We start from the raw sequence: 16,366 nt of genomic DNA, 5'->3' as shown, positions 1-16,366 counted from the left end.
ACACAGGGAGGGGCAAGAGAACAGACCAAACCTGTATTAGTTCACAGAACTCCAATTCTTTATTAATCACAGCTTGCTCACAATGACATACAGGAAAATAGCACTAATGAAGAGTAAATATGCAGGCAGCAACCTTCGGGAGTTGGGAGTTGGGGGAGAAACGACTTCAAAACTGCGATAGGTACTTATGGTGGGTATCTGTTGATTCTCTCAGTTGGCACAAACGCCCTGCTTAGCCCCCTTGACTGCGTCAGCCCTCATAGATGGAGTAATATATATAAATATTTTTTTAAATAGGCAGGATTGCCTCACACTGGGGAAGAAAGACCAGCTTAAGTGAAAGTCCGCAGTGTTTTTGATTTTGTTTGCGTGTGTGTTTGAATGCAACAATCAGCTCACAGTTTCCAAGTGGAAAAATATTCAGTAGCATCATGTACTTGTACTATAGGTAAGAGCTTAAAATGAACATCATCAATCATGGCATCCACAAATAAGCCACCTGACACATTAATTCATTCCATCAAAAGAACTTAAACTAGAGAATAAGCCCACTTCATGAAAAGCGATTTCACGGCTGCTTGAACCATCTGGGTTAGGATCTGTGTTCAGCACTTTAAAAGGTTCAGCTTTTTGCTTCTACCCAGATTGATCTCAGATCTGTCTTTTTCGTCCATCCCTTTCTAAAGTCAAAGCACATTTGTAGCACATAATCCAGTAGAAGCAGAAGTAAATGCTACGAGTAGTGGTTTTTCTTAGCCTGGTTTTGTAGTTCTTAGGCAGTCAGTAGATTATGAGCGGACAAATGTGGTGATTTGTGTGGAGTTGTAATACCTGTGATCTAGGTATGGTCTCAGTCAAGTTCAGAGATTACCAAGCTGTCTAGGTCAGTAGGCAATGGTGGGTTTCTAGCACCAAAGACTGTCTATTGACCTCATTTTTCTGTTGGAATGAAAAGGGCAAGGAATGGAGTCAGACATGGGGAGCTTCAAAAAGAACAGACCTAGCAAATTCATTTGAGTGGAAAGACACAACATCAAAAGCCTGTTACAGGACATGTAAGATTATGAAATAACTTGCATAATGCAATACTTGTATTTTTTAACAAAAATGTAAGTATTTACAAAATAAGATCCAAGGTATTTTTTAAACATCAAGCAAAACATTCTGCAAAGAGACCGCATTGATTTTTTTTTTATTTTTGATTCTGTTTTTTGTTTTTTATAATGAGTTCTTTTTAAACCATGTCATACATTTCCCATACTGATATCGCATGATCCATTATAATATAGGCAGGGGGATTTACTAATGGTGGGGCGTGCCATACCCTCCGTCGCTTCAGCCAGACAGTTCGACCTGGAGTTCCTTGTTCCTGCGCACCTCCGCAGCATGCCTCTCCTGAAAAACACCGAAGGGAGACGAGACATCAGGAGCCTCGCCTGGTCCACAGAGAATTAGGAGGCCCCGCCCACTAATTTGGCTACTATGCGCTTGACTGGAAGTAACCCCCTTTAGCGTCTACCTTTAGGAAATGTTCTCATTTCAAAGAAAGGAAAACGTGGAACCCAATGAGGGTCACATTACGGAAGATCATAGAAGACTAATAGTGTCTAAAAAACTTGTATCACTGTATTTGATTAAAACGATGAACAAAAGATCATATGATTAAGAGAATTTAAAAATTTTTAAAAATTTTTTGATTAAGAGAATTTCGACTATTAGGACTACTGTATAAATCCAGAGAATAGCAATACAATATCATCCTGTCTTCTCTATAATTTTGAACGGTGTTTTTCCTTTTCCCTAACATTTTAAGGGCTTTATAGTTGCCAGTGGACATTTTGGGAGGATGAGATGCAGGAAAAAGACTTGTTGTATACTTCCTAAATTCTTAACCCCTTAGTCAGGGCTTTCAAAACTTGAGTCCAAATGACCTCTCCAGTCTTAGCCTCCACCCTTCTCCTACGCCTGCTTGATTTCTCGGTTTAACGGAATTGTCTTTTTTTTTTTTTTTTTTTTGCGGTACGCGGGCCTCTCACTGTTGTGGCCTCTCCCGTTGCGGAGCACAGGCTCCGGACGCACAGGCTCAGCGGCCATGGCTCACGGGCACAGCCGCTCCGCGGCATGTGGGATCTTCCCGGACCGAGGCACGAACCCGCGTCCCCTGCATCGGCAGGCGGACTCTTAACCACTGCGCCACCAGGGAAGCCCCGGAATTATCTTTTCATGCACTTTTCAATGCTGGAGATTCCAAGTCTTCCAGTTCCAACCACCAGGATAGTAAACAGACTCTTTAATCCCTGTAGCGGTTGTCTCTTTCTCCGTGAAGACTTTCATGAGACTGAAAACGATCTCACTTTCCATTTGAAAACCTGCATTAATCTTCCCTTTTTATGTGGCAGCCGTTTTATTCTAACTTGTGCTTTGGTCATTTCTGTTCTTATCTCATCAGCTCTCTTAGGCAGATGCTTACTTAGAAGCTCGCTGAGGGCCAGGGCTGCATTTTCTCACTTTTGTTGCACTTGCAGGGCCCAGCAGGTTCTCTTGCACATAGTGCATGATCAATAGATGTTTATTTACGTGAGGATCTGGGGCACTAAACTTGATTTGGGAACTAAACTCTCTGAGAAGGGAGCTGATAAGAAAGGTGGAATTCTATTTTTAGTGCACAGTTCTGCCTTGGATGACTATAAGCACAGGGTCTTGCCTATCATAGGTGATAAATACGTGGGTGTTCAATTGAAACTGAATTTTTAAAATATTAATTGTTATTAGTATTATTTATTTTTCTATTTAGAATATTATTTATATTGCTATTTTACTCCCCTGAAGCTCCAGAAATTTCTTGTGGCTCTATAGCAGGGGTCCCCAACCCCCAGGCCACAGACAGGTACTGGTCCGTGGCCTGTTAGGAACCGGGCTGCACAGCAGGAAGCGAGCAGTGAGAGAGCGAGCGAAGCTTCATCTGTATTTACAGCCGCTCCCCATGGCTTGAGTTACCGCCTGAGCTCTGCCTTCTGTCGTATCAGCGGCGGCATTAGATTCTCATAGGAGCGCGAAACCTACTGTGAACTGCGCATGCGAGGGATCTAGGTTGTGCGCTCCGTATGAGAATCTAACGCCTGATGATCTGAGGTGGAGCTGAGGCAGTGATGCTAGCGCTCGGCAGCTACTGCAAATACAGATTATCGTTAGCAGAGAGGTTTGACTGCAGAGACCATAATAAATCAACTGCTTGCAGACTCATATCAAAACCCTATGAGTGAGTGGCAAGTGACAGTTAAGCTGCATCTTACAGAGTAGACTGGACATAAGCAACACACTTCGGGTGTCTCTGTCTCCCATCACCCCCAGATGGAACCATCTAGTTGTAGGAAAACAAGTTCAGGGCTCCCACTGATTCTGCATTATGGTGAGTTGTATAATGATTTCATTATATATTACAAGGTAATAATAATAGAAATAAAGTGCACAATAAATGTAATGCACTCGAATCATCCCCAAACCATTCTCCAGCCCCCGCCCTGGGTCTGTGGAAAAATTGTCTTCCACGAAACCAGTCCCTGGTGACAAAATGTTGGGGACTGCTGCTCTATAGATTCCTTTAGTTCAGAGGCAATGATCTTGACCAGCTATAAAGTAAATCTTATCATGAAGCTCTATTAATCTCAAGTAGTCTCTGCTTATAGGTTCCTTATAATACTAAGCATTTATTAGGCACTTAATAGGTACCAGTTCTGCATAGGTACAGATTTTACCTGTATTCATTCCCTTGATCCTCGAAACAATCCTGTGATGGAGGCTCTACTCTGGTGCCCATTTTACAGATGAAGAAACTGAGGCACAGAAAGGCTAAGTCACTTGCCCAAGATCACAAAATTAAGAAGCAGCAGAGCTGAGACTCCAACCCAGGGAGCCTGGCTATACAGCCCCCATTCAACCACTGCTATGTAGCCTCAATGTGAACGTGAGGAGAAAATTTTATAGTTGTATGGAAAAATGTGTCTTTTCAAATGTAGGTTCTGGGAGAGAAAGGCATGTACAGCTCTACGTTTCCTTCAAAGATACAGAGTTAGAGTAAACAGGAAGTTGATTCTAGAGAAAGAGTTTAAAAGCAATTTTATTTAATTGGTTTAAATGAGCTTTTTGTCTGTATTCAAAAGCCATGAAGAGAAGAGGGAAAAAACATGTATAGAGAAATCATGTCCTGTCTGGAAATGTCACAGGGGAACTAGCATGAATGCAGCTGACTCTTCTTTCTTTTTGTTCTGCTATGGTGAGGAAAAAGATGCCATAAAATCTTTTTCTCATGCAGAAACTAATTAGTAAGACCTGAGCTCTGACAAAAATTGAGAGAAAGCCCAGACCATCACTATGTTAGGAAAAAAAATCAGCCTCAAGTCTAAAGATTCATATAAACTCAAATGTGTAATATAACAGGAAAGATTATAATCAGTATTATTAGGCTACTTTGGGGCACACTTCTTATTCAGCTCAAAATTAGTTGCAAAGAAATGGATTTTGCCATAGGAAAGAAGAAATATAATCTGTGAGCTTGAGATAACATGAAAAAAAAAAGGAAATTTAAATAAATCCTGAGCTTCTGGGAAAAATATTGTTTATTTTCAGGCATTCTAATAAATCTATTATTTGAAAACCTTACATTCAAATCATCAAATATATACTCAAAATTGTAATGTGATTTCGTATAAAAATGTGGGAGAATCAAAGGCAGATAGGCAGGGGGCATGTAATTTTCAACATAGTCTGTTTTTTTTTTAATCAGCAAAATGTTGGCAATTGTCAGACCTTGAGTAAGAGGTTACTGAGGAAGTTGTGATGCTCTGAGAAAGTGCATCAAGAGGTCAAGTCTATTCTTTGATAATATTCATTTCATTATTGAGCTTGTACTATTTGCCAGGCACTGTCAGACACGCTGGGTTAGACAGAGCGAAGCAGATCTAAATTTACAATGTTCTCTACAACTTACCCCCTTGCTCCCATCAATATAATAGTGCTTAAGCGCTTGTATGCAACTATTCTTTTGATATGCAAAAATGTGTAAGAGATGGTTTTAGGAAAAAATTCTGATTCTTGGAGAAAATGTGATTAGAGAGATTTCTGCACTGGAAGCGAAGAAATATGAGGTCTTTCTTTTACTTTACCTTTTAATATCCCCTTCACCTCACTAGGTATCAAATCTAAACAAAAGACTTGAACTAGATGACTTAGGGTATCAATTCCAATCCATGAAATCCTATTATATGAGTATTTAAATGCAAGATGAGATTCAACATCATCAGAATCCTTCTTTTTACTAATAGCTATGAGCTTGCAATGCAAAAGAGGGGCCAGGAGTGAGTCAGGAGTGCAGCAAAGCACATTTTCATACATGAAGATGACGTTGGTCATGGGAGCATATCAACATCCAATGCCGCTGCCAAGTCTGCTTACTGTGCGGTGTTTTAGGATGGCCAGAGTTACAGCTTTAGCTTAGAATAAAAGTTTGGCGTCAAAAAGACATGGGTTCAAACCGAGACTCTGCGATCTGCTTAGCTTTGTGATCTTGGCCAAATGGCTTAACCTCTCTAAGGACCAGGTTCCTTAGATGCAAAATGGGGATGATAACAGTATTTCCTTCTAGGGCTGTAGCTTGGATTAAATTCCATAGCATGTGTCAAATGCCTGGCCTACAGTGAGAAATCAGTGAAAGCTAGTTTAATCCTCTTTTCCCTTTCATTTTTCATTTATCAGACATATTCCATAGGAAATAGTTACACAAATAGCATTCGTGAATCAGAATGATAAAGAAAAAAAGTCAGATGAGAAGCATGAAAGGTTACAACAGACGGGAATTGATAATGGTTGAAATCTCTATCTAAAGAGTTATATATCATCAAAATCATCTCTTAGAAAAAGAATCACAGAATGTTACTCCCTGAAGAAAAAACATTTTTTATCCTTTCTATATCCAGATTATTTTGCCTATGTCTTTAGCCCTCATGCAATTAAAAAAAAAGGAAACTGTAGATCATAGCTAATGTGATATAGGTGTGGCTAACACAAGGAAAAAGAAGGACATGGAACTCCAATTTACTGATCCATTTCTCAGACAGGTCCTGGTCCACATTCAAAGGGTGTAATTAGAAGTACATTTAAATGTTTGATGTTAAAGTTATATGTTTAATGAATGTATCTATGGTCAAAATGATTATACATGCTTTAACTGATTTTTCAAAACTAGCTATTCACTGCAGTTCCTGGTTGGGTTTGACAAGAGAGCTGCTACGACCCAGGGTTCCAAATGGGTCAGGTGGTGGATTTTCTGTGGGATACTGTCTAGTGGGTTAGGGGAAGAAGCACACGTGGGGAAGGTGAACGTGTCTCTTATCCTTTCTGTATGGCGAGAATAGGTGTTGCCTCTCTCTCTGTCTGTCTCTTTCTATTTTTTAGAAATAGAAACTCCAAGAATAAGAACATTTTTAATTTTACTGCAGGGTCAGTCATAATCCGCAGTGTAGTCATAGACTACAATTTTGAGCCCTGAGCATGACTATTCATGTCACTCAATTTGAGTGACTGAAACAGGTCAGACTAGTGCAGGTCTTTGTGGCACAGGCATCTTTTTGCTCACACCCTCTTCATTTGATTCTTTTCTATATGATAAGTTGGAGTGTTGAGATGAAGTGCTAAGGGAACAGAAACGGAAATTTAAAAACAGTGTAACATTCAAAATTGTACTGAGCACAAAGCTAATATGTGTCATGTGTTCAGTAAATGTATCATCATCATCACAACTACATTTATTATCATTAATAATTATTAACCGAATGATTAATAAACTAATAATCATAGGATATGTTCTCATATAGGAGATAGTAGAAATTGTGAGAGGCATGAGGAATCCTGGGAATAGAATAGAGAGAAAAGAGAGATCATGAGCTGAATTATGTATGTACGTATGTATGTATGTATGTATGTATTCAAAAATATTTGTTGAGTTCTTCCACATTCTAGGCACTGTGTGTTCAGTGGTGAACAATATAGACACAGTACCTGCCCACATACTACTCACATGTTAGTGTTTTTATATTTTTATAGGTGCTCATTTATTCAAGAAATGAATAGTAATATATGTTAAAGAAAAGAGTGTAACATTATTGTTGAAGGAAGAAAGAACATGTTTACGGAACAAAAAATCAAAAAGATTTAAATATCATTTATGACAACATAACAGAACATATTTAAGAAGGCTTTAGCTCAGTGCTTTTCAACCCTGGCTAAATATGAGTGCTTATGGGTAAGCTTTAAAATGCTGATCTCTGGGTTCCGCCCCAGACAGCTACATCAGAAGCTCTCATTTTAAAGAGCTCTTCAGTAAGTTCTAAAGTGCAACTGGGATTGATTTTGCTTTAGGCTTTCAGTCTTATCTAAAGGCTTTGTGCTAACATGGCTGGGACTCTGACAGGTCTGTGGGAATTCATCAGTGAATGACACTGAGGATACTATCGTAGCCACCATCGAGGGACACGTTCTGCTCAAATGCTCAATTCGATAATTGAGCAGGAGGGGGACTGAGGGCTGGGTGGTAGGCAGATTGCTGCAAAAGCTCACGTGGAATTGTATCACATCTCTTGGCTAATCGGTAGGGCCAGTGAGGGCTGTCAAAATGGTGGGCACTTAGTGTGGTCGCCTGATGACTATCTCACTAATAGATGTCATTTCAGTAATAATCACCTTTTGACGTGGGAGATTCCAGAAAAGTTTATGTTATATCGGCAGTTTCATGCACTTTCAGCGTAATTATTATTATGGATCCTCTTTTTAATTTCTAACTTCATTGCAGTAATTTCATTCAGAAAAAGTCACAATAAAAAACTAACTTTGTCTTATTTTAGGAAGAAGCATAGTAGTTTTAGTACATACAAACACATATACCATATGTCAATAAAAAATCTACAATGTTCTTAAAATACATCAAATGGAAGTAAAGTTAGTATGCTCTAAGGAGTATCTCCACTTTACTGAGAAGATAACAGATCTTGGCTGTCACTGGTCAAAGATTCTATTAGATTTGAAAAGTGTCTCTTTAGCTATGGAATACCAGGGAAAATGTGGCCCTAAAAATGATGTGGGCTGCATCACTCAGCACAGGATAAAATGCTGTCAGCTGAGATTTACATCAGAAAAAGCTACAAACCGCTAGTTCTCAAACCTGACTGCATACTGGAATCATCTGGAGAGTTAAAAAAAAAATATGGATGCCTGGGTCCCACCCCTGGAGATTCTGCAGCTTGATGCCAGGAATATTAAGCATTCCACAGGTTGATTATTTCCAGGACAAACTGTATGTATGCATGTATGTACGTATGTATGCATGTATGTACATATGTACGCATGTATGTAGACATGCAAGTGTGTATGCAAGTATGTATGCATGGAGGGAGGAGACCAATTCTGTGTGAGAGTGAGAAGAGAAAAAAAGGAGCTGGCCAGAGGGGTGGGTGAAGAAAAATACACAGAGAGAAATAAATTGCCCATTAAAATCCAGCACTTCTGGAAATAATAGTTAAATATGCAAATTTTATGAACTATTTTACAACTGAAATCAAGAAGGATCTGCTGTGTGTTTGACTATGTGTAATTTTAAAAAACAGTAATGCTCCTGGATAGCCTTGGATTGATATGTCTTTTTTTAATTTAATTTTATTTTTTTTAAATTTTATTTTATTTATAAGCAGGTTCTTATTAGTTATCTATTTTATACATATCAGTGTACATATGTGAATCCCAATCTCCCAATTCACCCCACCACTTGGATTGATATAAATCTTGCACTGGATATTAAAGGTCTAATTGCCAATCCTGGAATAAAATCAGCATGCCCCATTCCTAGCAATGCCATTTGCTTTTATTTTTTTAGGGCCTAGGATGAGAGATGAAGGTTGATTCACAATTATCCTGAGTAAAAGATACAGTGGTTCTGAGAGAACAATTTCTAGAGGATTTCCGGGGCTGTTCATCCTGACTGATGGGAATAGTTATATGTTCAGGTTGGTGAGAAGAAAGGCACCAGGAAATTGAAGGCACCAGAAAACTGAGTAAATGAAGTTCCCCTACTAGCTTTTAGTGTAGATTTTCCTACATGGAGAGAATGGGTTTTCCGCTGTTCATAAATATTCTGTCCTTTTCTGACAAATGTTTTTCCAAATGTATAGAAATATGTCCAAATATATTTTGACAAAACCTTTACATATTTATTATATATTAATTATTAGACTAAATATTAAATTTATTATTTTACTATATATTGTCTTTTATTACTGATTGTATGAAATATTTAATATTTCCAATTTAATATTTTTCCAGTAGATGGGTTCCTAAGATTTGTACCGAAGTCTGTTATACATTTGAAAAGCAGGAATCAGCCTCCCTCAAACTATTCACCATTGGAAAAATCTGACAGAATTCCAGCTTTAAGTCCTACTCTCATTCTTCAACCATGTTGCAGTGCCCACTAAGGCCATGCTACCCCGGGAAACCCTGCCCATGGGGTTAGGTGCCTTATGCACCCGCAGCAGAGATTGATTAAGTCTCTGGTGCCTGGGCATTTGAGAGTTCATCTGGCCGTGTTGCATACAAATGTGTGCATCTGCTCAGGACTCTGTTATGATTACCTTTTCCTGCAGACGTTCAATAATAGCAGCTAGATTAGCCTCACGGTTTTCCTTAATTTGTTCCATCTTCAGGATCAGCTTCTCCTCTGCCATTTTGCTGAAGTTGTTGTTCTCCTCCAAAGCCTTCTGGAGGACCTCTCGCTCGTGTTCCCGCTTCTCTGCCAATTGTTTCAGCACCTGAGCCTCCTGAGACTGGGGAAGAAAAACATATCCATCTTAGAATCACCCAGACACAAACCTGGTGGAATAATGGTCCACTGATTCAAGACAGCATTCTTTTCAAATGAATAGTACTTCTAGCCTTGAGCACTGTTGTCAATTCCCTGCTCATCTGCATGCCTTAGAATTCTCTATAGAATGTGCTGAGTGGGGAAATGTAGTGAGCTGAATTTTCAGCTGTGAGTTTTTCGGACAGATTGTTCTAGAAGAAGCATTTTACCCTCCTGGTAGAGTTTTTGTTTTCATAAGTTGCTGCTAAGCATTTATGCAACAGGGAATGCTGTAATTAATCACCTGATGGCAACATCCATGGAAGCCTGAGGAAAATAGGTGAGTATTGGGGCACGTTCCCATCTTTTTCCTGCCTCATTGTTTTTGATCAGTTGTAGGCTGGGCCCTGCAATGAGCCTTTCAACTTTCCCCCAGTTGTTAAATCCACTTTCTCATTTTATTCCATGCCCACCTCTGCTCTTTTTTTTTTTCCATGCACCAAATTCTCTTAGGAGACTTTGGGAACAGTGCAAACTCCATCTCCATATGGCCACAGACAACAGAAAGTCCTTTTCCGGCCCCATCTTGAATATGCCAAGGCCACCCAGGTCACCTGTGAAACCCTGTATTTGCTCAGTGATTACAGCAGAAACATCAGAAACCTGTGTATCCCACTCCTGCACGTCCCACACATTTTTGCACACCGTAATTCTCCTGCAGCATCAGGAGGCTATACGGTTCTTTATGTTAACAGTCAGAGGGGTGCTTGATAATTATGCCGAGGCCTGGTATCCACCCGCGAGACTCTGACTCTGCAGTTCTTTGGTAAGACCCAGGAAGCTATATTTTTGATAAGCAGCCCTAGTGATTGTAATGCAGGCAGTTCACAGCCTACTTTTTGAAAAATGCACTGGCATGCGCTTTGGCATCAGGTCTGTGTTTAAGTGCTAACTGGGTCAATGACCCTGGATATATTAACATCTTTCCACATTCACCTTCTCCTCCAATTATGCAGCTAAGAGCAGTCTTACCCAATACTGAACTATCCAGGTTTAAGACTAAATTATTACACATCCATAGTTCCTGGGTAATTCCTTGGGATCAGCTGGTCCTCTGAGGTGAGGCTTCAGAGGATTCATTGTAAATGTGAATATCTAAACAATGGTAGATCAAACAAACATTTCATGGGCTAAATATTGGTTACCATTAAAAACATTAATAGGAAGATATTTCAGTTGATGGCAGTGGTCGTGGGCCCTTACTGGAGAGATTGTGATGTATAAACAATACGAAGTCTGACAGGGAAAGAAACTTTTCTTTAGATAAAATTCTACAGGAATGGTAAAATCAGACAGCCTTAAGAGTCTTTGTTGATGTGGTTATTCTGAAGTTTATCAGGAATATGTCTAGTGAGTCACTGGAGATTAAACAGACAGTTCTGGGAACCAGCCCCACTTCTTGTTTTAACCCCGTAATCGTTTCACTGACATCTTTAGTGGACCCATTTCATTCTTGCTTTGTTATAGCTTGCAAAAAAATCTACTATGAAAAATGATAAAATGTTAACACAAAGTAAGTTCAAGATCAAATGGAGCCTTTCTGGAAAAAACATGAAAAAATATTTTCTAGTTTATTCATCCTCCTGCCTCTAGGTGGGGCTATTGGTAAAACATCCTACATGGATTTTGCTTATCTACTGCTACCGGGACTACTGAATTGTGACACAGGGAAAGAGAGACTGACAAAAGGTGTGTGTGTGTTTAAAGTTTCTCTCTGAGAAAAGTCTTCACGAAATTATTTTTTTGGCATATGCATGAAGATAGTAGCTATCTCGTAGGACTATTTGTCAGCATCAAATGAAATAATGTTTGCTAGGGATTCAGCACGGTGTCTAATATGGAGGAAGTTAGTACTGAGCAAACGGCAGCCATTATTATTGAAAGGAAAACTCAAAACACTTGTGACAGGGGAGGACGGCAATTGAACCTCCTGCTACACCTAAGCTCAGATGCAGAATCTTGGTTATCTCACGTGTGCAGGATATCTGTCCACATTCCTTTAGTTATGGACGGTGAGTAGATTCATGTGTCCTCGCGGTTGGTGACAGTCAGCCCTTACTTAACTCCGTCCTCTCCACCAGCACACGTACACTGAATGGGGCTGTACTGCTAAGAATTTTCACGGTTAAGGAAGCACCACAAAGAAGTAAGAGGAAATGACTTTGATCTTTCATTTCAGAAAGTTCAATTCAATTTACGTAACCTAAGTCCAGAAAACTTTTTGAGGGAGAGAAGTCTGGGTTATCACAAAACAAGGGTGCAATGTGTCCAAGAATTATGGATAAGATTGGGACCTTAGGTGTCTCTTGTCATGGGCAGAAAACGGTGGGGCAGCTTCAGGAAACCAAAGAACACCAAATCAATCAAAATAAAGCAAAACAAAATTTTTCAAAATCCTCTACAGCAGTGCTTTTAGATTGTATTCCTCGTAAGACATGGTCCATCAGCCAAGGCTGCTGAAGCCAGTAGATACGTGAACTTTCTGCTCGGTATGTTAGTAAGTTCCTTTCCCCGCCTCTTTCTCCCACAGATCAGTGCTTCCAGCACTGCCCTGGATAGGATCTACCTGGATTTTTCTGTGGCCCTTTCTCGCAGAGTTACCGTGGATAGTTGTCCAGAAGCAACTGCGTCGTTTTTAATTTTCAGATGCTCAAATTAACTTTGGCACTTTGTGAAATCGTGTTGTAACTTGATGTTTATATTTGTGCTCTTAATTTTCTTTTGTGGAAGAACCGAAACCAGTCGGGAGACAGCAGGGGAACAGGATTGAGAAGGGAAGGCCTTGGCATTGTAAGGGTAATAGAGCAATACATTCCTTTTCAGATCTCTTGCCTTGGTGGGACACATTTGGTCTGTGTGAACACAGACTCCCTCGGGGGCCCATAATCACGAAAGGAGGGAGGCCTATTGCATTTGTGGAGTGTGGCATTTGGCTCAGTTCGAAATGCCTCAGTGAATGGCGTTAGTACTTTTGCAGCCACTGGGGCTAAATGAGATTACCCAGCCTAGGTGTCAAGTGCATTCCTTTAGCACAATTAATGGGGTGAAACAGAAACAGAAGGCAGTACAGAACGTTCTCACGTGAGGCTGCTGCTCAGTGATGAAGACCTGCCTAACTGGGCCAGGCCACCCTTCAGGGCCACTCCATGGAGCCTTTCCTTACGCACTGGTAGGGGTTGTTATAACCACCATTGCCTCAACTCATGCATTAGTAGGATCTAATAATTATATATGTTTCAAATATTTAAAGCTCAAGTCCATGCAAAAAAAATACAGGATGAGAAGTTGATTATGGAAAGAATTCCTCACCAAGAAAATACGTCTGCCTCCCTGTTTTGATTCTTCCTCGTACGTACTCAACTCTTAAATTCTTCCATGGAGCTAACAGCCTTGAGGGCTTTGACCTCAGTTCCTAGGGTCTCTGGAACTCCACTGCTTCAGAGAGTCATAATTCTTCTTCCTTCTTACATAGCCTGGCCTCCAGATATCACCACCTATAACCTCTAACTTTGTTCCTGGGGAGAAATTGATTCTATGAATACAGCTTTAATCCCCCCAGTCACAGCCTCACTGGTCCTGATTCTAATATTTCTATCAATAAGCAAATAAGTATTTTGTCCAGAAAACTGCCTTAAAACAGAAAATGAGTGTGAGGATGTGATATATAAAAGTAGAAGCATTTTCCTTCATTTCGGTCGGAGTAAAGTTTTTGCTACGTGGTCGAATAGGTATTCTTACTTTATTCCTTGTTTGGGCAGATTAGCAGAAAGGAATCTTGATTGACTTATAGGGAGGCTGGAGAGGTGGGATTTGCTAAACGTTGTTAAAACTAAATTGTTTAAGGGAAAAGGATCTGACCACAGAGGAGCATTTCTGAATAGCATGTACCTAATGTGGAAGGTCACTGAAATGCGGAAATAGAAAATGAGGGCATGATTCAGGTATAATGCGAATGTCAAGGCAAAGTATTTATAGAGCTAAGACATCCAGCATGATGTTCTGGAAGATGAAGAACATCTCCATCTTGCTATTGTAATAGCGGAGCCACAAGGATGGTGAACACCTATTCTGGGCATAAATTTCCTCACACTGAACTCAGTATCACTGAAATAATTACAAGAGACATACGTGAAGGGAAAAATAATGAGATGGTGAGAAGAATTATTGTACATTTAGGAACACTTTAACTATATAATTTTCCAAAGAGGTTCATTACCATTTCTTATATTACTGAGTATAAGCATTTAATTACTGTATAATGAAATGGAAGATAAATTTGAGTTAAGTGGTATAATAAAACTCATTTTACTTTGTGTACACAGAGGAGATTTAAGACTATATTTTAGATAGTGCTAGTTTTTATTTCTATGTGTCCTGAAGTATACACGTTTCTACCTCTATTTTCTTTTAAAGTATTTTTTTTTGATATGGACCATTTTTAAAGTCTTTATTGAATTTGTTACAATATTGCTTCTGTTTTACGTTTTGGTTTTTTGGCCGCGAGGCATGTGGGATCTTAGCTCCCTGACCAGGGGTCGAACCCTCACCCTGCATTGGAAGGTGAAGCCTTAACCACTAGACTGCCGGGAGGTCCCCATACCTCTCTATTTCTTGTCCCTTTTCATCATTTGGATATATTTCTTGCCTTCTAGAACCATTTATCAGACGCTAGATCTCCTAGTACCTAAGTGCTTTTACGGTAGTAGGTTAGATGATGTGTCTCTAATTATTTGCTTTACTGTTAACAATGAAAATACATTATTAACCCAGCTAAAGTCACAAATAAAGCCTTGTTAAATATGATGATTGAGTATAATTATGTAAAACAAAAGGGTTTAAAATTCACTATGTGTTGAAGAGTCAGAAGTATAATAAGAAATTTAAAATGAGTGAAATCTAAACACCTTTAGCATGAGTCCTTCTGCCAGAGTCTGTAGTGCATTTACTGTGGTTAACTCCTAGGAAAAGAATCACGGGGGTGCTCTTCACACACGGGAAGAGTCTGTGGACCATATGTCACATTCTCTAAGGAGCAGAACACTTCCTGAATGTTGAATTGTGAATAATCCAGCACTTTAGCTCATAATCATTGCTATACAAACCACCCCTCTTTTACTGGATTCAACTTTAGTTGCCATCTACAATGTGAGATGCCGACCAATGGAAAAGGTAAGTCTATCATGTTTGGTGACAAATGGTCCACTTCGAGGCCATGTTATTAAAAATAACCAACACAGATTTCTTTCGGAGGTTCGATGACTTTGGAGTTGATGGTGCCAGTATTGTCAGTATGCCAATTATAGTTTACTGGAGTGGTTTGAATAACTTTCTTTTTAATTTAATTGATTTTAGCATGAGATTTTATCAATATCAATCAATTCCTTAAGTTTTCATCATTTTTTTTAAGAATACTAATTTTTTCAAGCCACTTTTAGTTGGGATGAACTATTTATATATCTGTTACCTATCAAACCACCTTTGTAATTTGATAACTAATATTTTAAAATGTTTAAAAATATTTATGAAATGTATTATACAGTAACATTTCAGCATCTGTGTTAATGAGAAGCTTTCTTTATGAAATCATGAGTTTGCTAGATCATCATCTCTGTGAGGTTGGAATTGGATGTGTTTTTACACGATAATAGCTGACACTTTCACAGCGCTTGTGATATGGAATAACTCTTTTAATTCTCACCATAACTCCAGGATGTAGGTCCTATTGTTAGTCTCATTTTACAGATGGATAAAATAAGACATAGTGAGATTAGGGACTTGCCCAAGGTCACACAGCTATTAAGTGGCGAAACCAGACTTTGATCACAGACATTCTCTTAACCATGTGTTCTTAACCACTATGCTTTTAAAGATGTTCTTAAACACTGTGCTTGTCTTGCCATATCACATAATTTATTGTCCAAACTGGGATACTTACGAGATTGAGATAATAATGATAACCAAACAGTAGGAATAAGCTGGGGTTGTCCTGGGCCAGCTGGAATGTATGGTTGGCTTAGCTCTGCTGCCTCTCACTAAATAAATGTTTGTTGAATGAATAAATGGATAGATGCATAGATGGATGGATAACCGAAGAGTTCATATCATTTCATCCACATGGGTAAGCTGCTGTATGGAAACTTTAATTTCAAATAATGAGCTTCAAATCTGACCTCATGAGGTAATGTGGTCTCATGGAGGTGAATACTGATTCTCGGAGATAATCAAAGAAGGAAGAAAAAAATCAGAAAAAGGACTTATTCCTTTTATAATAATCTTCTACAACTGATCAATGGAGCATTAATTCTGGTTCAAAGGAGCCTAACGGAGGAGCATTTAACGTAGTGATCAGATGGTCAGTGCTGCAATAGTATCAACAGATGGAGTGAGGAATTGGGGAAACTGCCAAAACATCGAACACAAAGT

The 16,366-nt window shown here is 39.2% G+C and overlaps 1 protein-coding gene across 1 annotated transcript in view; it reads right to left on the bottom strand.

Moving 5' to 3' along the window:
- Window positions 1-42: 42 nt before the first annotated feature.
- STMN2 (stathmin 2) overlaps window positions 43-16,366 on the bottom strand; it is a 53,291-nt gene continuing 36,967 nt past the window's right edge. The window contains exons 4-5 of the mRNA XM_060035186.1: window positions 9,675-9,866; window positions 43-1,395 (exon numbers count right to left, since the gene is read on the bottom strand). Of these exons, the coding sequence (XP_059891169.1) occupies window positions 1,336-1,395; window positions 9,675-9,866 (252 nt within the window). The 3' untranslated portion in view covers window positions 43-1,335. The remainder of the gene's footprint in view (window positions 1,396-9,674; window positions 9,867-16,366) is intronic.

This window comes from Delphinus delphis, chromosome 17 (genome assembly GCF_949987515.2).
Source record: "Delphinus delphis chromosome 17, mDelDel1.2, whole genome shotgun sequence".
Classification (NCBI taxonomy): Eukaryota; Metazoa; Chordata; class Mammalia; order Artiodactyla; family Delphinidae; genus Delphinus; species Delphinus delphis.
This window is presented reverse-complemented; position numbering and strand designations above follow the sequence as displayed.